The sequence below is a fragment of the Sinohyriopsis cumingii genome, unplaced genomic scaffold (assembly GCF_028554795.1).
Source record: "Sinohyriopsis cumingii isolate HCF-2022 unplaced genomic scaffold, ASM2855479v2 utg001838l, whole genome shotgun sequence".
Lineage (NCBI taxonomy): Eukaryota > Metazoa > Mollusca > Bivalvia > Unionida > Unionidae > Sinohyriopsis > Sinohyriopsis cumingii.
The window spans coordinates 88,628-112,246 of record NW_028316069.1 but is presented as its reverse complement, the minus strand read 5'-3'; the positions used below and the strand labels follow the sequence as shown (position 1 = coordinate 112,246).

At 34.8% G+C, this 23,619-nt stretch overlaps 1 protein-coding gene across 1 annotated transcript in view; it reads left to right on the top strand.

The window, feature by feature from the left end:
* The window catches only part of LOC149771452 (protein mono-ADP-ribosyltransferase PARP14-like), a gene marked incomplete at its 3' end in the record, with an annotated part of 155,359 nt that overhangs the window by 47,017 nt on the left and 84,723 nt on the right, over window positions 1-23,619 (top strand). Inside the window, exons 8-12 of the mRNA XM_089948430.1 lie at window positions 956-2,686; window positions 3,235-3,315; window positions 12,762-12,988; window positions 19,705-19,876; window positions 22,885-22,976. Of these exons, the coding sequence (XP_089804556.1) occupies window positions 956-2,686; window positions 3,235-3,315; window positions 12,762-12,988; window positions 19,705-19,876; window positions 22,885-22,976 (2,303 nt within the window). The remainder of the gene's footprint in view (window positions 1-955; window positions 2,687-3,234; window positions 3,316-12,761; window positions 12,989-19,704; window positions 19,877-22,884; window positions 22,977-23,619) is intronic.

Sequence of the window (23,619 nt, the reverse complement as noted above, 5' to 3'; positions counted from 1 at the left end):
TTGCAGTCTTAACAACATGACAATCAACAAGTTGGGGGTAAAATGATATTGCAGTCTATTTAACATGACAATCAACAAGTTGGGGGTAAAATGATATTTCAGTCTTAACAACATGACAATCAACAAGTTGGGGGTAAAATGATATTGCAGTCTATTTAACATGACAATCAACAAGTTGGGGGTAAAATGATATTTCAGTCTTAACAACATGACAGTCAACAAGTTGGGGGTAAAATGATATTGCAGTCTATACAACATGACAATCAACAAGTTGGGGGTAAAATGATATTGCAGTCTATACAACATGACAATCAACAAGTTGGGGGTTAAATGATATTGCAGTCTTAACAACATAACAATCAACTAATTGGAGGTTAAATTTTTTAATTGTCCCAGAACTAAGATCATGAAAAATTGTTTTAAAAAATAAGACAGTACCAACTTTAAGTGTGTTGAAGACACTGATGTCAGTATTTTAAGATCTTGTTCAATTTCTTTGGATGAAATTTCCAAAGGATTTCCACCTGAGTGAGTAAGTCAGGTAATTACCCCCTCTGCTGATTTATTCTCCGTTTTCCAGCAGTTGTTTACAAAAAAAATATGATTTTTTTGTTTCTTCACTGTTTTCTCATGATATAAAAACTAAAATTTAATGGTTGAATTGAATTCATAAAATGGTGTAGTGTGGAGAAAAAAACCCACTGGTGACTGTGCCATATTAATTCGTGATGTGGGATGAATGTGTGTAGAAATACACTCACCTGCAGGGTTAACTGTACCACATTATTTATGGGGAACATGGGAGACTGGGGAGTTAATTAAGTAAGATGGTTAGAATTTTCTTTAACAAAGCATTTACCACTTTCACATTATGTACAAATTTCATACTGAACAAGAGAATGCAATTTTCTTTTATTTATCTTTAACATTGTGAGTAAAAAAATTTCTACTGCAGTTGTTGACTCAGTTCTTGGGCGAAAACACACGTTGGACAACTCTGAGATACAGTTACAGCTGTTTCATCCATGTATTGGTAGAACCACTAGTGTTGAAAACAGAGGAAAGTTCCAGAATCCAGATTCATTTGTCTTTAAGGTCAATCTTCACATCATTGCATTCTTCAAACAAGTTCCAAATGCAAAGGTTAGGCTTGAACAAGAAATGTCAAAAGCACATGGAAGGCTGGTGGTCCCTTCAGACAATTCAGATAGATTGGAAGTCTTTCCTGTGCTTACAGCTGAAATTGAAGGAGTCAAAAGGTTAGCAAAAACATGGAAAGATACTGCAGAACAAAAGTTGGAAGAATACATAAAACAGTTGGATTGTTTTGAGCGTCAGATAATACCCGATCTGTTGCCCAGCACTGTCACAAACCTTCAGAAGGTTCAGATTCCAAATCCAGAAGATGTGATTGTCTGCACAGATCAGCAGCACAATATCATCAGAGTTGTTGGCTTTAAAGACATGGTGAGTCATGTATCCAATAATCTGAAACAGATCATTTATGATGGAGAAAAAGAACTGGAGCTAAAGAAACAACGAACATCTGATACTAAGATCTTGCAAAGGCGAGAAATCAACTTTTTATCAGCTGTTAATTTTCCAGACAAAGTTCATAAGAAATGTAGAGAGGTGAAATGTACAATCCAGCAAAGAGATGATAAGATTGTTTTTGAAGGAATCTTACTTGATATAAAACAAGCTCAACTACTTATGTATGAAACAATACAGACAATGGCCAAATCTTCCATGCCAGACTACTCAAGAAGTAAAATGGAACTTTTGGCAATGAAAGAAACATGTGATTATGTAAGACAGAGACTTGAAGAAAAAGGATATTTGGGTATATGGGAAATTGATGGCAATTGTGTAATCGTATGCGATGTATCTGACCAGAAAGCTAATGAAGGCATCCAAATTATCAAGACATGCCTGGTGGAAAACACCATTAATATGACACCTGAGCAAAGTGGAGTCATCAACTCAGATGCCTGGAAATCAATGGTAGCAGATATCAATAGACAGCACCAAGGGCATACCATTATACATGTTCATGTGCAGAATTCGACCATTGAAATAACTGCAACAGATCAATATGCTGGTAAAATCATTGAGACTGTCCAAGACTTTCTAAGTGCAAATGCATTGCACAGACAAACTGTTACTGTGGATCCTCGTAAAATAAGATACCTTGAGCAATGGAAGAAACCCCAGATTGATGAAATTTGCAAGAGTCAGCAAAAGAACATGGTGACTATTGACCTTAGTCAGGGTGTTATTACACTGCAAGGAACACAAAAGGGTCTACGTGAAGCAGAGGATAAGATGTCTACTTTGTTAGAGCAGATGTGTTGTAAGCAGACATCAATTGAAAAACCTGGCATATGCAAGTACCTATGTTCCGATAAAGGAGAAGAATTAATCAAGCACATAGAATATGTAAACAAATGTACTATTGATTTAAGAAATCAAGAAGATGATCAGACATCACCAGAAGAATCCCAACTGCAGCTTCAGAAGCATCTGCAGCATCCAGTTGAATGTCTCAGTTGTAAAATGCTTGGAGGAAGAACAATGTCAATTTTTCATGGAGACATCACTGACCTTGACATCCACATATTGATTAACCCTTGTAACAAAATGCTGGATCATTCAGGTGGACTTGCAAAAGCAGTTGTCGAGAAAGGTGTGTATTCATTTATTATCTACCTATCATATTTCATGGAGTGAGGGGTATATAGCAGTGTCTCTTTCTGTCTGTTATTAGGTCTGTTGATAACAAATTTCATTTCTGCCTAATGACTTCAAAGGAGCTCTGGAATTTGAACCAAATTTGAATATGATGTTTGTAGGTTATCATGGATGTCAACCAAATGTATTGGGCTCCATATCAAGAGAACATAGTTTGATAATTATCATTCTCTTCCAAAACATTTAAGTTAATGGTGTCTGATTGACTATTATGTTTTTTCTTGCATCTTGAATGAAGAGTTTTTGATCAATGCAGTATTTCCTGACCCTATGTGACACCTTAGGGCTGATTTCTGAGTTATTATTAATATAATAGTAGACATACTATATTTTTTACATAATCAAAAACATTAAATTTATGACCTTAACTATCTTACAACTATCATGAATTTTGATCTGATTCTTCAGATGAAAACCCACAGATTCAGTGCCTGAATAAACCACTTTTTTTCTTCACCTATGATTTTTATTTTCGTTATCCAGGAGGAACTGTGATTCTTAGTGAATGCACACAACTGAGACGTCAGAAATTGATGGATGGAGATGTTGTCTACACCAAAGGAGGTAAGTGGTTTTGGTCCTGAGTGGTTATATTCCCTTTATCCAAAATGCAAAGAATTATGGGCACAGTTATGATACCAATAATTTACCCTTTCAATGTCCTAAATAGTGTTGTCTGTATTTAGTCATTTTTGTCACTTAGTATAAGGAAGATATATTGTAATTCTCCAAATATACTGGATGATTTACCCATTCCTATTTCTCACAAAACTTGATTAGACTTTGTAAGAGCAGGCTTCTACTAAAGTCTGTGTCAACATATTCATGTTTGAACATTTACTTAAATATTCAATGTTGTTCAGAATTTTAATAATAATATAATTGAATCAAGCTTATTCAATTTTAGGCTGTCAATGTTGAATGCTCTGAAAAACATACTGAAGAAAATTATTGATAACTATGGAATTTTACAATGGTGTCCAGGACACTCTGATGGCCTAAGTGGTTAGAGCATGCACCTTGGATGCATGAGTTTGAACCCCGACCAAGTCAGGCCAAAGACTTATAAAAATGATGCTAACAGCTGCCTCGCAAGGAGCTCAGCATTAAGAGGTTAGTGTTAGGACTGGTCAGCCTGGTGTTAGGATAATGTGACTGCATGGGACATCATGATACATGTCTGCAGCATGGTGCCTCAGTGCCAGTCATCGCTATCAACTGCCACACTGCAGACGTAATAGTGATATGACTGAAAAATTGTTAAAGCTATATTAAAAATCCAAACCACACACACACACACACACACACACACACACAAACTGGTGGCCAGGTACTTAACTGGGTCAAGAAACCAATCACATACCTTTTGTATTGGTCAAATGTTTATTATTTGTGTACTTTCTGTATTCCTTTTGTTAATTTTGAAGGGTTTCTGTGCCTTGCTCTAGGTGCTTCAGCAAATTGTTGTTCTCCTTCAAAGTTTTAGATCTAGGGTAAATGTTGTCTGCTCAGTCTGGGTTCTTGATTATTTTTTTGTTCTTTGGAGCCTAATTGAAATAATTTTGTTGGTTGTTGGGTAAGTGCAGGCACAGGAAAACCCCATGGAACACAAACCCCACCTGTCTATTGTGCACTGGTTGTGCATATATTGATGGATGTCCAGTCATTTGTTTCTGGACAGATCAAGTGTGTGACTTTGTAAAGTTTTCCAGGGGCCACGAGTTTAGCAGGCAGCAGAAGGAATGGTGCATTTGATGGACCAGTAACGCGGGTCCTTAGTGGTGACTACAGGCTTGTCAAACAAAATTACCATGAAGTGCACCCACCTTGACTGCCCTGTCTTTCTGCTGTCATCAGGTATTTTGAGTTTCCGATGCCCGGCAGTATTTTGAACACTAATGCCTTGGTGGAATCTTTTGGATCCAAGCATTCCATCCTGAGTAATATTAGACGTTGCACCAATTTTCCCGACAAGCAACTTAACATGACTTTGGCAAACGATTTTCTTCCTTTGTTCTTTTCCATGTATTCCAAAATTATGTTCTTTGAATTTCACTTTGTCTCGAGTCTGACATGGTGATGGATAGCCTCTAGATACTTGCTTCAATTTGAGAAATTTCTTGACGTAACCTGAGATATTCCTATATTAAGGTTGTTATCCCTCTGGTATTGTTCTGTGGTAAGAAAGTGCAAATTTCATATACTTTTAACAACTAGTTTCCACGATTGAGAGCATGAAACAATTTTAAACTCACCCACATTCCTGTCAAGTGCATTTTTCATCCTTGTGCCATTTTCAGAACTCCCCAATGAACCTTTTAGTGAAGTTTCTTTCAAGAACTTTACCCTTAAGACTGTTTTCCTGCTGTATTCAGCATCACTGAGGAGTGAACTTCATGCTTTGTTAGTGGAGAAGGGTTGCTCCTGATTTAGCAGTAAATGTGACTTGGTTTGTATTCTTTGTAAGTCAGGGTTTCTGGATATGAATTGGATATCTTCAGTAGTTCAGTTCTTCTACTAAGATTTCAAGTCTGAGTCCTCTTAATGCTTGTGACAGAACCAGAAATTAGATAAGTAGATTTCAAAATATTTGATAAGTGGATTGGCTTCTAAATGAGTATGTTTTCTTATCAGCTTAAATTAGCAGCTGTAATTTCTATGTCAGTTTTCTGGATGCTATCAGTTTCCTTCGTAACTGGTTAATTCAGCAATGCAATAGTAGCAGTTAAGGTATCAGGGTCAGTGCAGTTTTTTTCTGTATTAGTTTTGTGGAGGCCATCAGCCACCTTTAATAACTGGTTAATTCAGCAATGCAGTAGTAGCAGGTAAGACATGAACATCAGTGAAATTGTTTTATGTATCAGTTTTGTGGAGGCCATCAGCCGCCTTCTGAATGTAAATTCATGCAATGCAAAAGTAGCAAGTATTGTATTACTGCTAGTAAAATGTAGAGTGGTTTTTTGGTGGTGGTGGGTAAGACTAAATTTAATTATGTAATACTTATCTGCTACTGTTGCATAGATTATCTCCTCCCACCCCAATCTGATGTTGTGCGCTCTCATTCCAAGTTAAACGAGAAAGGTATATCCACATGTTGGCTGTGACTAATGAATCAGAATGGGATCATGTTCTGGTTAATTCAGACCCTTCAGTACTAATTTGATGATGAAATAATTTTAGCTTGGACTGGGGACTAGGAACCAGAACCCCGAAAAAGGGAAGCAGTGCACTAGTAGTATTAATTAAGATTAGTTTAACACCCCCAACCCCTCTTTCATTTTATAAATTGAAACTTTATGTATTTTTTATTGCATGTTTGTAGTACTGTGATTATGTGAGAGTGCACGTGTGTGTTCATTATGTGACAATGCTGGGTTATCATTGGTGTATGGAAGCTTCATAGTAACATTTTATTGTCTTAATTTGAATTTTCAATCATTTTCTCAGGGCTTAAACAGTCAAATAGATAAATTATTCTCAATTTTACAGCATTTCTTATCTGGATTTTATACACTGACTCTACTTTAATAAGGACAATGAAACACTACCTTTTTGAGTCTCAGAATCCCCCCCCCCAACAATATCTGGAAGGTTGGCAGGTATGTAGTCATCTCAGTGAGAGAAAGGGGTGGGGGTGGGATATATTTCTTTCCTGAAAGTTCATTAGAACTTACTATACAAGACACCTTGGTTCATCAGTATAATGCTGTACTGGATAGGCATACATGTGTGCTATATTGTTATACATGGCTAGTTCCTAGTACTATGGTGTTAAATTACAAGCACGCATACTACATACTAATTTCTCAAGATTGAATCACATCAAAATATCAACCTGATTTGTAAAAATAGTGCATCATATTTGCAAGTCATGCATCCTTTTTTAAAATACCGCCTAGAATTTGAATATGCCCTCCATTTGATCAAGTTTTTATGGTCAATAGTCTTAGTTTGAGAATATACCCTGTATAAAGAAGAAGCTGCATTTCTTCAATATCATAATGTTCTGGAGAGCATGATACATTGTGTACAATGTTGTAGGCAAAATTATCTTGTTCTGAGGTAAATTACAAGCACTTGTAATGTACTAATGGACATTTCTGTGATAGAATATATTTTACTTGAATTTTCATTTTATAGAGGATTGTAATAAGCCACAAAGTAAAATGCACAATAAGTAAAAGAAAAATTCAGGGACAGAACCAAACTTCTAAAAGTGTACAATTTTACTTGGAAAAGGAGAGTTTCAAGTTAACCTCCTCTTCCCAAATTCTCTTCTGATTTCAAAACTCACTCTTACTATATATGTGTTAAACTGAGGTGTCTTAATTGTAGTTAGGAACTACTGTAAACATACATGTACATGTCGGTGTAAAATTTTAATACCCGATGCATCCATCTTGCATATTCATTTCTTGCTGTTACAGAACCTTTTAAAATATCCAGTAGTTGTTTTGCATCATTTATCGCTTAGTAAGAATCAGATGATTGGGGGTGGGTTGGGATTTTCTTTCGAATGAAGATAATTTTTTCTTTGTTTAATCTGAAGATAATTTGCTTTCCATCTAATGTAATGGATATAATTAGTTTTTCTTATTTTCTTAGATTGAAAGTAAGAATATTTTGTTGAGCCCCTCCTCACCAACAGAAATATTACATGGTCAGTCCCTAATACCATTTTTTTTTCAGAACCATAGTTTTGAATGATGTTACTGTTTTTTTAATACAATATAGCGACATCAAAATACATGGCTGTTTCAAAATCCTAATATCACAAAGGGCAAATATGATTCTAATCTATAGATAGTGCCTGTATACATGTTTTCCATGCATGTAATTTGGCATGTTTTATGTATGCAGTGACTGTGTTTTCCATATATACACAGCAACTGTTAATGTAATATGGTTTTTTCTGTGTACACATAGACTGGCAATGCTTTAAGAACTCTTATTTCCATTTAATTCTTTTTAAAATTTAAATGTCCCATAATATATCTGAATTTGAAAGTTTATAAATATGTCCCAGGGCATTAAGCTGATGGAAAAATTGAACTTGCCTTTGGGAAATGTGAGCTCAATCAAAATTACAGTATTACAGTGACTGTTTCAAATAAGGTAAAATCAAATATGGGATGCTTTTCTGTATATAAAAAAACATAGTTTTTTTGTAATTAGCTTATTTTTTTATTTTTTTAATTTTTTTTGCACATTAAAAATGCATGCCAGTAATTGACAGATAAAGTTTATCAGGGAATATATATATATAGTATTAATGTAGATTATATGTTGATCAGGAGAAAAGGAAGAGTTTAATAGAGGATAGAATGCATAGCTAGAAAAAAATTTTAAAGAGAGAGAAGGGTTTGAGCAGTTATTTAATAGCTAAACTTGACATGTTTTTTTGTGGTTAATTTTGCAAGCCATGGGCATGTGACATTTGTATGTACAGTGTGAATTATTGATAGTGTATACAATTATTGTGTTTCAGCTAGGAATTTCTTACACTGTAGTAGGGGCATCATGAACAAAGGGTACACTTTTGTTGAAGGAAAGGGGTACATTTTGTAACAAAGGTCATTATGTTTTAAATAGAAGTATTGATGTCATAGTTATCCTTAGAATATAAACCTTTTGGAAGTTAAAAACCTATATGCTTAAATTGTGCCAGGATTATTGCTCTTTCTTCCTGCACCACTTACATTCAAGGAAGAGAGTGGGGTGCATCTGTGTCCTTTGGACACATTTCAAGTTTGAGTTAGAAGTTTTCATTCAGCAAGTTTGCACTGATTAATTAGATTATAATTTATATACAGTACATGGTACTGTGCCCATGTTGAAACCTGACAAAATTTATTCAGAACAGGTGTTCCAGAGTTTAAAACAAAAATTGCGAAGCGATTGCCAATTTTTAAGAATAAGACAGTAATAATAATAATAATAATACTTCATTTATAGAGGGTGACTCATTAGTCAAGAACTATTCTCCCTTGAGACCCTCTTAAGGAGAGTATAACAATGCACATTATATGAAGAGAGCAATAATTACTGTTTATTTTAACATGTTTAGTATTAAACTACTAAATTCCATTATCTGTTAGAAATACATACATGCTCATGATATCTCTTCTTAAATACTGTCATATTTTCAGCAGATTTTAAATGTAGTGGCAGCTTGTTCCACAGAACTGTACCAGAGTATTGGAAGCTTTTTTCAAATTGCTGTTCTTGGTTTTGGTGCTAGAAGGTTTCCATGTGATATTGATCTCAACTGGTATTGTGTTGAAAAAGGCCTGAATAAGTCCTGAAGATACTCTGGTGCAGTTCCATGTAGATATTTATATAAAAGAACTGCCTTGTTAAAATCTGTCCTGTTATATATTGTGAACCATTTGAGTTCTGTAAACAATGCTTTTGAGGGATGATCAATAGATGCATCTAAAATTACACATGTTGCTAGTTTCTGAAGTTTATAAATCCTGTCAAGCTCAGATTTAGCACAGTTTCCCCATACATTTGAACAATAATCCATTGTTGGAAGAATATATGACTTGTAGTATAGGGTGTGAGTTTCCATAGGTAATCTTTTGCCTTATCTATCAGGTGCTTAGTTTTATTCCTCCACTTTCTATAGCTGTTCATGTTTTTCTTTTCTTGTGGAAATTATCTCTTAGGTGCCTAGCCTCATTGATATCAGGGATAATCCACTTGGGTGTAATCTGGTGTTTAACCCTTTGTTTTAATTGGGACATGCTTGTCTAAGGCTGCATTGAACATCCGTCATCGAGTAACCATTTGTCTAAGGCATTATTGACATCAGCAGCTGAGTATATTGCAGACTGATTGGTAGGGTTTGCAAACTAAATCGTTTAAGAACATTTCCTCATCAAACTGTTTAAAGTCCCTGTTTTGTATTTCAATGTGTTGACAATTTTTAGATGATTTCGGAACATGTCTTAAGTTATAGAGACTGGGTAGTGGTCACTCAGTGTGTGCACTGGCGCATTAATTTCACTTATGTTTTGAGGTTTATTAGTATAGACATATCAATGATAGTAGCTCTTTTATCTATTAATCTAGATTATTAATTGAGTAAAGTTGTAAGTTTTAAAGTTCATGTTAATGGTGGAGTTTTCATGTAGTCACTGTTAAAATCACCTAATATGATAGTTTCTAAATCTTCCTTTAGTAATTCTTTTTGAATTTGCACTTCAAATCTATCAATCCAATCAGCTGTGGAACTAGGTGGCCTGTAAACTGAACATAAGAGTATTGGCTAATTTGATTGTGCAAGCTTGGGTTACTTCAATCCAGATACTCTCTACCCCAATAGTCTCTAGATCAACACATCTGTTATAACTAATGGAACTGTCTACATAGAGAAGAATACCCCCACCTCCCATGGATTCCCTATCTTTTCTTTCAAAGTTGAACCCCTGTATTTGGAGAACCAAGTCATCAGTATCATCAGAAAGAAAGGTTTCACATAGACCTAGAATGTTGACTGATCTAGTTTGCTGTCATATTTATTTAATCTCATTCAGTTTAGGGAGGATGTGTTGAATATTTACATTGAAATTACTTGCAGACCTCTTTTGAGGAGGCCAAAGACATGATAATTTTGATCAGAGGACTGATGTTCAGATATGATAGTATGCAATGTATTGTTTTTAGACTTGACATTTCTTTTCATCACATTGATTATTGACATAAACACATGAAGAAGATAACATACAAGATCCATCTGTTATACCATGACCACATGTAGTGGACACATGAGAATATTCAATATGAGACTGATTTACATACCTACAAGAAGACATTGATATAATATTCTACACTTGAAGAGCCTCAGAGGCAGAAGTAACTTGAACAGTATCACACAGTTGTTTACATGTTAACAAGTTGCATTTTGTACACAAATCAGATAGTGCCTGAAACCTGTTTTTTAGAATTATAATTATTACATTGAAAAGTATACACATATTATAATGCATTTTGTTTCCGGATATGTGTTGCAAAGGCCTGTACATCACTGCCTTCTACCTATTGGGATGTGCACAACATTTTCTTATGTCCTATTTTCATTACAAAGATGGCAACAAATCTGTTTTCCATGCAGACACCACTGTGTTACATGACTGTGCTCTCCACAATACAGTTTTCTGACTCATGCCTAACCCCTTTTATAAGTCGTATGTCTATGTTCTTCAGGAGCAAGGCAGTACTTCTGTTGGACAAGTGGATTTGGTCTCATTGAGATGGTTATTTTACACTCTGTGTTTTTTGACCTGATGGCATACAACAAACTTTCATAATCATCCTCAATGCCCTTTAAAAACTCAGCCATTACTGTAATTATTGCCACATGAATGAGAAGAATTACAGTATGATATGGTGACATATCCATTTCCGATATTTTTTCTGTAATAGTATTAATAGTTGCACTTCTGTGGGTTTGTACATCAGTTTTATTATAATCCTCTTGTTCTTACTCCTTTGAGTATTGATGATCCATTTGAGAAGAGATCTGTCTTTAACTATGTTGCTGATTTTGACAAGTGGGGGATTCAGATGCATTGCTTGGACTTCTTGATTTCCATGACTAGACTGACTGAGAGTTTCCTGACTGCTGTATTTAGTATTTGTATTTAATTTAGCTTCATGCTGTGGGTAATTGGAGGTTGTCTTTAGAGCAGTTCCTTCTGTACCTGGATTTGATGTTGAGTTCAGACACATGATGGTCATTGTTTACAGTATGTACTGCTTTAACTGATTTTTGGCTCTGCCCATCTAATACCTGTAGACGAGAGACGTCTTGTTCAATTGGTGAGGTTGCATGTGTTTGTGCATATAATGATTTTTTCTAATAGCTGGTTTAGGTATGGTCTGAGTGCCCTGACAGGCCCTTGTGTTTTGGTCCTTTGACATGTTTGTGTATTGTATTGTCTGGGTTTCACACCATTTTTGCACCTGGTTTATCCATTTGAACACTGTGTAGACTCTTTCATTTTAGTGCCACAGAGTTCCTGTTCTAACCTTTCTACTTGGGTCTGGAAATTACCTATCATTACTGAGCACTGCATGGAGGTGCAAGTCTCAGGTTATGGGTTCCAAAAAGGAACTCAAAGGAATTTGTTGCACCTATCATGTATGGGTCCTGGAGTATCCTCCACATTGATTGTAATCTGGCTTACTTCATGTAAAGCTGCATTACCGTTGACTGGATATTGAGATCTGTGGGCTTCAGGGATGGGTGTTGAAGCCCTTGGCTGAGAGGTAATTAATTTCAAACTGGTGTTATCTACCATTTGCTGACAAGTGTTGATAAAATAATTTACCTGTTCTGTATAGTCTGGCCCTTGTACATGAATTTTACCAACTGTTATGTAGAGAGTTACTGTGGCAGAATCATAGATTTATAGATCAGTCCATTATATGAGTGCCCAGCTGTAAGTGTAGATACTCATCCAAGAATATCTTGATTGTTGGAATTTTGTTTGAGTCAGCTGTGATTGCTATGCTCTGCATATTATGTTGGATTTTAAGAAAGTTTGGAACTGAAGAGTCAGTGATGTTTGATTTTGGTGTTACACAATCTTGATAGGTTGAATCTATTTCAAATAAATATTTCTGTTCAATATTGAGTGTGTCTATATTCTTTATATCATTTATCCTCTTGGGTAAATCCTGAAAATGAATCTGATTTGAAAAATGAGTAGATCCACTGAGACAGTGAAGAAGTGGCCATATTTGTTTTACTGTTCTGTAAATTAATGTCTGAACATGCAAACAATTGCAAATCTGTACTTATAGCCACAGACTGCATGAGCTAACAAAGTTACCCTGACACTTAATGCACAGACTAAATTAGTTGCTGGTAGCACTTTAAGAGCTAGTATAGTTTCTTCTGTACAGCTTTATTTCCAAATGTTTCAGAAGCTGGTTAAGAGTCTTGGCAGTCATTTTTAAAAAAAGTTAAATAGCATTTTCTCAACATCTTATTTTAATAGGAAATCTGAAATGTAAGATAGTTGCTCATTGTGTAAGCCCCATCTGGCAAGGAGGAAATGATAATGAAGAAGAATATTTGAAAGAAGTGGTTCTAAAGAGTCTGGAGGAAACAGACAGAAGGAATCTGACAAGCATTGGAATTCCTGCAATTGGGACAGGAATATTTGGTTGGCCCATGTCTGCAGCAACACTGGTTATTGTAAGAACAGTACAAGAATATTTCCAGGTAAGAAATATACAGTCATTAAAGTAATACTCAAATCTCAATTATTTCTGTTCAGAATGCATACCATAATAATTATCCATTTAGTCATAATTTTCATATTGTTACATGTATAATCCATTTTCAAATCAGGAAAGCTCAAATGAGGAGATCAGAGAAAGAGATAAATCTAATTTCATTTCATTTTAAGAGCATCTTCATGTATCCAGATATGTATGCAAAAAAAACCCCCCAAAAACAACAGTTATTCAATGAATTTTTTTATTTATATTTAAATATATGCCAATATAATTTGCAGCCAGAAACTAAGCAAGCAAATAATTCAAGATCAGTATGACACCATTACAACTGCCCATGCGCATCATTACTTCCCACATTTTATCCATCTAACACACGTTTGTTTCTGTCCTGTAATTTTTTAATGCCATTTATGATGAAGGAATGAAACTTGGTATACTTAAACAGCAGATGAAGGGATGAATTTTGGTGCAACTATATATCATCTCTATAAGTTGCATCACATACCACATTGGGGTTCTGTCTTCAAGGTAAAGATCACAAAGCTATTTAAAATAAATGAATTTAAATTGGTATACTTATATTTTGTCCCAAGAATATGTGTATATATGTATTTTTGGTAAAAATGTATAAAATAATTTTATCTCAGGGTCCTCACCTGGCTTATGGTAGGTATTTCCTTGCAGATCCAGTCTCAATTGATCATGATCAGCATGAATTCAAGCATGGCAGGGTGGAGTGCCCATCTTCCTCTCTCATTGCAGGAAGTTAGGTTGTTGTTCTCTCAGAACCATTTATTACACTTCATTCTCCTAAAAATAAAAGCCATAGTGAATATTTTTCAGTTGTTGCAGATGTTCTGTGGATAGGGAGTTTTCACTCTATTTGACAAATTACCATTATATCAAGAGGCAAGGGAAACAAATACCCAGACCTAAGGCTTCTTGTGGGGCATTTCCAGGCAGTCTTACTGTAATTTGACAAATTACTCTATTTGACAAATTACCATTGTATCAAGAGGCAAGGGAAACAAATACCCAGACCTAAGGCTTCTTGTGGGGCATTTCCAGGCAGTCTTACTGTAATTTGACAAATTACTCTATTTGACAAATTACCATTGTATCAAGAGGCAAGGGAAACAAATACCCAGACCTAAGGCTTCTTGTGGGGCATTTCCAGGCTGTAATTGCTGACTCTTAGTCTCAGCAGAATCAAATAATTCAAACTGAAATGTCATTTTAATAGCAGCAATAACTTGCATATAATTATTGTAAAGCTTTAATTTTTTGTGCCCAACCTGCCCAGCATTAAAGGGCAGTGAGAGGCTAGTGTTTTCCTCTCTCTGTCTAAAACAATAGATTAACAAAAAGATTGGTAAAATTTTGTTGTTGTTATTGTTGTTTCCTTGATCAGTTATATTAATACTGTCCATGCCTTCACTTTGCATGTGTGTCTACATTCTTTCCTCAGCAAAATGTTACAACAGAGAGAAATTCTCTTATTTTACTAAAGGAAAAAGGCATGTAAAATGGGTCATTCAGTTGTTTACCTCATGCATGCACATGGGTGTACACACTGTAATAGATCAACTATCAGACAAGTTTACACATGACATTAAAATATATTGTCATTATTTCATTTTTCAGAATAATGTCAGTATAGTCTGTGGGGCAGTGTGGCCACAAGAAGGACTCATGGGTACTCGTCTATTGCTCTAAGTGCATACCAAAAAATCATTGTGCACTTTGCAAATTATACCCTTCTGAAACTTGGAATCTAGCTGATTCCAGCCAAACCTATATGCTGTGGAGGAAATTTCTCATGAGTTGGGACCAACTTCTTTAGCAGCATGCAAGACCCCTCAAGAAGGAGGGACTCCGCATTTCCCATACGAAATTTTTAGGTGGATTTCAGATGGGTTTTTAAGCACTTTTTGTCTAAACCATAATTGATCATATTAAGGAAGCTTAGGTAAATTTCAAGCAGAATTCCGGCGGATTCAGGGCAGATGTAACGTCACCTTCTTAGTAAGAGGGGTGGTTAATTGGATTTGGCTGGCATTATCAAGGGGATGACCTCCCTCAATTTTATGGCCCGGTGTGAATGGATAGATAGAACATCAACAGAGAACTGAGCAAATCTGTTGGGAAGATATAATGCAATACAAGACCCCTTAGACAAGAAAAATAAAAAATTTAATCAATAACAATTAATAGCAGCAACTCCAGTTCAGTTAAAGTTATGTAGACAGAATTTAATAGCAGTGTCTAATTTGGATTTATTTCATCATAATTACAAGTGGTGAAAAGAGCGCAATGTTCATGACTGATTGCATTCACCTTCCTCTCATGACCCGTGTATCAGATCTTTCTATTCTCTAGTCTTCCTATTCTGAACGCTTAATCTCTCCTTGGACCTCCTAGTCTTTTTATTCTGAACATGTCATCTATTTCCTGACATCTGACTTCCGTCTTCGGACTGTCCTATCTCTCTCAAAGCTGTTTCCTTAAAGGACAAAATTACCCTTAAATCTCTATAAGTATCACTTTCTATACATGCATACAATTTTCTCACTTACTTTACTCAGAAGCATAACTAGGTATCCAAATACTGCATAAATTCTGGCCTTATAATTCGAGATCATCACTCTCGCTTCACAGCGACCGACCATAAATAAACATGTGAGTGATGTATCTAACATTGCCGTATCTCTTTAACTATGCTACCACATGCTTGATTACTATTGCATAAAATTCACAAAATTCTAACTCACAGCAATATCTAACCTAAAAGATTATATAAACATTACAAAATCAGATATAAACATGCAATTATCATAAACTTGATAATCAGTATCGTCCTAACAGACAAAGAAAATTATTTCATATAACCCTATGAAATCCTACACATATGAAAATTTGGATCGCATGCCATTTGTCAATTCTATCAATGAACTAGTAACTGTAAAATTAAAGAGATAAATTGCAAAACAACTCTAGCATCAACAGATTTCCATGAAACTGAATAAATGATACATAATATGGATCCTAGTCATATCAAACACATTTGCATAAAACAAACAATAAAAAATAGAAAATTACGTAAAAAATTAAAATTGCATACCTCAGTGCTATTCCGTTTCAGAAATTGTGCATCCTAGCACTAAAACCTGTCTTCTCTTACAAGACAGCCACCTGGTCCTCTTTTCTTGTTTAACGAGGAAAGCACTATTCTTTTTAGGCATCCTTGGAGCCAAACTTCTCTCTCTGAAAATTTTGGACTTAAGAATTTTGACCAAGGTCATCACTTCAAATTCACATTACTTCCAAAGTGTATGCCTTAATTTATTCTGACCAATCGTACACAGCGGTTCCAAAAATTTTCCCAAGATAATCATTTCTTTCGTCAGATTTTGGAGAGACTAGAATCTGCAGCCTATGTTGCAATCAACTTCCCTTTGAAAATGGCTATTTGACATGGGTTCCTATCAAACATTGCGATGCCCTGGTCAAATCTCAGTGAGTTGTATATGTTGGCCTTTCAAGTTTAATACTGACATGGGGGGGGGGAGAAAAGAAGAAAGGTCAAAGTGACCCTTCACAAAGACTTTTCCGGCTTAAATGTGATAACATTTTAATGCTCAATGCATTCAGCTTTAAGGTTCAATACTATTCAAAATTCAACACTTTACAGTGGAAGTTTAGGCGAAATATGCAGATTAGTTGTCCTAATATTCCGCGTGAATAATAAGATTTCCACCTGAAATAAAAATTCGCCTGAAATACTGTACAAAATTTTCCAGGCGTACTTTAGGGGGATTTCAGATGGGTTTCTTAAGTGTTTTCTGCCTAACTGTAAACTTAAAGAAGCTTAGGCGAATTTCAAGCGGGCTTTAGGTGGATTTCTGGCAGAATTTTAGGGAAAATATGCAGATTATTTGACCTAAGATTCTGCTTAAGCAAAAAATTCCATCTAAGATTTCTGCCTGAAATAAAATTTTACCTGAAAAAAAATGCCTGAAATTTCCACCTGAAAAAAAATCTGCCTAAGGTTTCCATCTTAAAACTAGGCTGCATAAATATCGTCCAATAAAAAATCTGCTTCAGGTTTCTATTAAACTGCCTAACGATTCTTATACATTGTTGGGAATCAATGATAAATATTCACCATAATTTTTAAATTGGATCATAAATTTTATTTTGACAGACATTATCAAACAAGATTTAGGTTTTTCTTGTCCTCATTTTCTTTGTTGCTACAAAACCTAATCCATGATGGCATCATTTGAGTCTTTTTAATTTCACTGAAAAGTTTGGTGAGATTTCACAAAAATTTTGGCCAATACTTTCACTTAGTGAAGGTATTAACTCAGTTAGTTGCAAAAGTAATCTGCCTTGAATCCTTCTATCTGTTATGTACAATATATGCAGCATAATATATAACATGCTGTGAAGAATCTGGCTTGACACTAAATAATTAAGTGTTTTTAAAAAAGCCTGGAACATATACACAGGATCTGTGAACACATAAACATATATAAAATATAAAATATTATCCTGCGTTGAAAAATTCAACTGTGAAAATGATGCAAAATTACAGAAAAGCATCCATTTGAGACACTGATTATGAAAAAAAGAAATGCTAGGAGCCTGCCTTATGTCATTGTTATACAGTGCAGACTTGATTTTTGATTAATGTACATACTATGATGCTGTTATGGTCTCTTGAATTAGCCCTTGTTCCATAAGCAGTCGTGACAAATGTTTATCATGATATAATTAATCTATTTTTACTGAATTCTAACACAACTAGAATAATTTCATAATATAAATAATAATACCAATAGGATGATTCTACTTGTGGGCAAGGACAACTCCGCAAAGATATAACTATCTTTGATAGACATGGGTATCTGGCAACAATATCAACAATTCCCACCAGTGAGCTATATGTTGTCCCGCCTTAAACTCTGGAAGTTAATCAGTTTCGTTGTTGTTTTTGTAGGGTTTAACACCATTTTTCAGCACACAATAGGCTATACATGGCGACCAGTATTAATGGTGGAGGAAGAACCGGAAAGAACCACCGACCCTCGAGAAGCTACTGGCAAGCTTTCTCCCATACCCACATTGGCTGAATCCGAGACTCGAACCTACGCAGACAGAGGTGAGATGGCAGTGATCCGTAACGGAGAGCGCTTTAGACCACTTGGCCACTCGGGGCCCCTAATCAGTTTGGAGTTATATAATTTTGAAATTATCCTAGTTCAATTCCTTGTCATAATTAGCACGTTAGCCATTGCTGTAAAGATCTTTATGGCACAAAAAGCAAAATGCTAGTCCTGGTGATCAGTTTTCATACAGATTGACCAATTACTTTCCCATTGACTTTGCATTCAAACTATTCTCAATGCCACACATTTTTCAGATGGTTATTCAGACTTATGTCCTGCCTGAAAATTCGAATCGCCATGTTTATCAAGCATGCTCATTCCCATCAGTTTCTGTTGCAAGATGATTCATTGGGCAAGTACAAACTTTTGACCAATCACAAAGCTCTTTACAGCAACCATCTGTTAAATATAATATAACAAATACTTATTAGAAAGCTCGTTGCGGAATGGGACTGGATTGAGTATTATAAAAATTAGAAAAAAACAGTTTCGGAGATGGTATTACAAAAGGGGTCCATATCGAGGAAAATCAGATTCAGGTCAGGAGAAAAGTCAAATTTTGCTTTAGAACAGAAAACAAGAAAACAATCTTGTTTAAGGGCAGTTAAATCCAATTGAAGTTAAAGTAAAATACAAGGAAAAAAATAACAACAACAACAACAATAATTTGAAAAAGAAATATAACAAGGAAAGATGTGGAAAGAAGTTATTGTTCCCAAAATGAACAATAAAATTACAGCTATCAGAAACAAATGTTGCTGAAAATCATTGAGATTGTACAAGAAACACAAAACAAATTTTATTGTATCTTAAGGATAATTTTTACTAAAATGTCATTGATATTACAATTACAAAATATCACTATATTTTCAGAATTTTTGGCAAACTCAAAGTGAAATTTAAATCTTCAGAAATGTTGCAAGAGTCAGTGAAATTTCAGTCACAAAATTTCACCGATATTTTCAGAAATTTTGGTTAAAATCTCCTAAAATACCATAATTTTAGTTTCAAAAGGACATTTGAGTGAACGTAAAAAAAAAATCACTGTGATTTTGCTGAAATTTCAGTCACATTTTCACTAAGGTATGATTTTCGTAGAGCATATTTTAATAGGAAGCAAAAAAACTTATTTTTCTGAGTAAACATCAGATCAAGCCCAAAATCCACCTTGCACCAAATTTTCTAAGTCCAACGATTCATCTATGCTTGCAATTCTTTTGATAAAGTTCAAAATTACAACTATCATTTCTGCTAAAATCAATCTAAGTCCAAAATCTGTCTTAAAGTAGGAAAATAAACTGGACAATTGGAACTTTTCCATCTAATAGTTATCCTTTAGGAGGAGTATAAGAAATAGTATGCTTAAATGTTAGATTCAGTCTGTCACCTTAGCCGTATTCCCAATCTGCCTAAAGTCCATCTGAAATTTGTTTTTTTTAGGCAGAATACGCTGTGACAATGAATGTTGATTTTTCTTACTTTTGTTATATGGATAAATATGACTGCAGTGTTATTTATGTAATTTTAGGATAATAGCAAAAGTGTCGTCAAGAATGTCTACTTATGTGATTTGGATGCACAGCATGTGAAAGCCTTTATAGATGCAGTTATGAAGGCTTTCCCAACTGGTGATTTGACTTTTCATGAAGATCCAAGTCAGACTGAAACAAGAGGATCATCATCTGTGGGAATAATCTCAGGTAAATCTGGTGAATCAGAAACAAATGAGACAGATTCCTTTGCCTCAAACAGTACAGTCTACTTATAACATTACAAAAAAAATTGGAACAATTATCCTGTACTTCAAGTACATACAGTGATCCCCCTCTTATAAGGCTACCCCTTCATCAGCTGGAACAAGGTTTTGTAAGAAAGGTTACTACTAGAGGGGATCTCACAGAAGTAAGTAATAAATACTCATGAAGTATGAAAGGCATGGAGAATTTTTAAAAAATATTTTCATTAAAAATTACAGGAATCTTATAGAATGCATTGATTTATCAAAGTTATTTAACACATTAACACCTAGCAACGACTTTACGGGGCAGGAGGTAGTAGCCTACTGCCGAGCTCTGTAGCATCATTGTCATGCATGATACACTAAAGTGGGTGGTATTATAGAAAGGTAGAAGAATGTAGCTCTACAATGATACCAAATAATCTGGAATATCTAGTTGCACTGCAAAATACCGATCAAAAAAACTCATTTTATGGACCCGACTTTTTTCTACCCACAATTCCCACGTGGTTGGAATTCGATTTTGTGTCTGGATTTTAGACTTTTTGGTCTCAGATCTAAGACAAACTGGTATGAACTGCAAACAGACAGATGAGCCTTTGCAAAAAGTAGGATAAGATGGGCATTTGGAATAAAATGTGGTCTCAATACAAAAGTAATGGCTCCGTTTAGCAAAACAAAAAAAAAAAATTATTAAAAAAAATCCAACTTTTACCCTTCTGCTCATGCGTGAGTCAAATAGCCAATGAAAAACAATGTTTCTAACACAACTAGGCAGTATGTTATTGAAAGATCACCAGGGATTTGGTGTTTTTGGATCCATTCAGAAATAGCTTTCAAAATGTGTTTCCTACTCAATTTTCAGGCGAAAATGACAAAACCCTTAATCTATAGGGGAATGAAATGGTTGAAAATATATATTTCTTCTACTCAAGGGCAGAGCTGATATTTCGGCATCGACTATCTATATGTCGTAATACCTAACTATTAAAAAGTATATCAATCTCTCACTGCGTGAAATATTTCCTTCATGTAAATAAAAACCCATGGTTAGGGCTATTGCTGCATATTGGACCTTACTAAATCATTTTTTGATCATGAAAGTTGTATTCTGGTGGTCTCACTACACTTTCTCTTCATTCTACATTCTTTCAATGTTGCACTAGAGTGAAAGCATGTAAGTATTAGGCCCAACGTGTCAACATAGCAAGTTGTCAGCAAGTCATCCTCCAGTCTGCAGTAGAGCACCATGCTGGAATCATATGGTTTGTTTTTCCAGACCGCTAGTCATGAGGCCATCAGCCTCACTTTGGATTGGTACTGTCAGCAAAATAATAATAACAGGTAATGTAAGACTGCTATTAAAGTGAAGATTTTCTTGGGTAAAGCTAGCTTAAAATATAAATTACTTATATTTTATTAATACCCATTTTCCTCCTCATGCTCTGCTCTGATGTCCTTTCAGACATGACCCAAGTAAAAACTAAAAGATGATCTTTAGAATGATAGAAGTGTCTAATGGCATCAGGCTGGGAGTGTGTTTTTATTTTTGTTCTGGTAGTTGCCAGTCACTTCTCGGAGGAGGGAATTCACCTTGGGATGGGGACTAGTGCCTGGAAAAGTCAAAGTAAAATAATTGTAATATTACATACTTAAAGTTAGCTTTTCTCCTCAAACACTAATGTAACCACAGCAAAAGATATATTGATTAAATTTGTATTGCCTTCTTCTTCCAAAAGACTGGCCTTGATAATAGGCTACTATATAAAATGGGTGACAGATATCTTGGTATAATTCCATTATTCCTATCTTTTATAATGCAATGAAAGACAATAACAATTTGTGTTCAGCATTTACTAGCAGTTGGCTTATAAACCTACTTATAGTAATAATTTGCTTATAACTGGACTACAAATGGATGGAATTTCATTCATTTAAAGAAGCTCGCAGTGTGAATTACCAGTGTGAACCTTACTGAATGAAATATAGTTGCAGGCATAAATAATCATTAATTTGACACAAAAACTTATCAGAAAGCATAAAATGCTATGTTTTAACTGTTTTACATTGCTCATTGAATGAAAGAAATATATAGGTGTCTATGTTCTACTCAGAATAATTGTACAGTGGCCTGAAAAAGGGGATGGGGTGAGGTGAAAATGTCATCTTGAGACAAAGATAAGTCAAAAGTTAATGTGACATGCTCTGAGGTTACTATTTTACCTGAATCCCCTTCTATCATGGACCTTGTAAAAAGTTATTGATGAAGATTATAAATATTAAGCCTTGAACTATGTCTAGATTAGCATTGTCTTCCACATTCCCAGACATTGTTGGTAGGTTTCTGAGACTAAAAATGTGTTTTGAGGTCTGAGGGTAGGGTCAGTGCAATTGACCCTAAAAACGCTATGTCATCCAATTAAGAATATGCTAACTTTTCTTATAAGCCTATAGCAAATGATTGGAAATTCAAATCTGAAAATAACTTGCCTGTATTGTTGAAAGTATTTAATACACTTATAGAGTAAAAAGTATTTTGTATAATTATCAAATATAAACAATGCACATACGTGCAAACACTCAAATAATCACAACCACAGTGACTTTAAAAAAACATATACACTCTTTAAAATCCACTGGATGGCAAAATATAGGCTTAATTAGATGCAGTCTTTGCTACTCAGTAGTTCAAAAAGTGTTTGAAGATAATGCAAATGTCATTAGTGTTAATCACAACACTCACCAGTGTCTGGATGGTATTGTTGTTCAGACTTCTCTGCTGGATTCTCTGAGTGAATCCTGGTAAGAACCAAGTTATTCTGGATTGACCATAATGTTTGCACTGTCAGAACTGTATCTGATGCAGCCTGATAAGAGATATATTTGTCTTTATACATCACATTTGGAACTGACTTGTGAGAAACATCTCATATTTTGCTTTTACTAATTTGCAAACATCTTTTGTTGTAGGTGGATCACAAAGTAGTTCATTATCTGATTCCAACACTGGCACTTCAGTTCAAAGGATTAAAGTAGTTAAGGGAGAAATGGCTCATCAGCAGGTATTTGTAATGTTTGATTTATGATGAGTTTAGATATAATGAATTCCTTGACTAAGTGAAGCACTGATTTAATACAAATTATTATAGAAAAACCTGTTTCAGAACCATTCCATGCTAAGTACACCTCTTATACAGGACATATATCAACCTCATCTCCCTTAATAATGCAATATGATGTTTTAAGGATTTTGTTTTACCTGTTATTATTTTATATTCATTTTACAGAATTTTGACATCTTTGCATTTTATGTTTTAGTTTGTAAAAAAAATTCATTTATTTGGAAGGGCTACTCATTGTAAACTTTTTGTGCAATTCATTTTCCTTTTTTTATCTTTACATTTGGTTGGCACTACATTTTGTGCTGTAATGCTGTGAAATACTACAACATACATTCATTAGTTTAATACTGAAACCCTGTATAATGGATATTTTCCCACAGAGGCTGTAATTTCAAGTCTGTTTTGTTTTCCTTATAGTCTGATTCTTTTGATAGAGCATTAAATTTAAAACTTTTAGAAAGCAAAAAATGCATGGAAATTTCTACCTGGCAAGTAAGAGTAAATTCCCAGTAATTGAATTAACAAACACAGGTGTATTGGTCGTAATGCAGTGCTTTAACCATCATTAACTTTTTCACTGCTG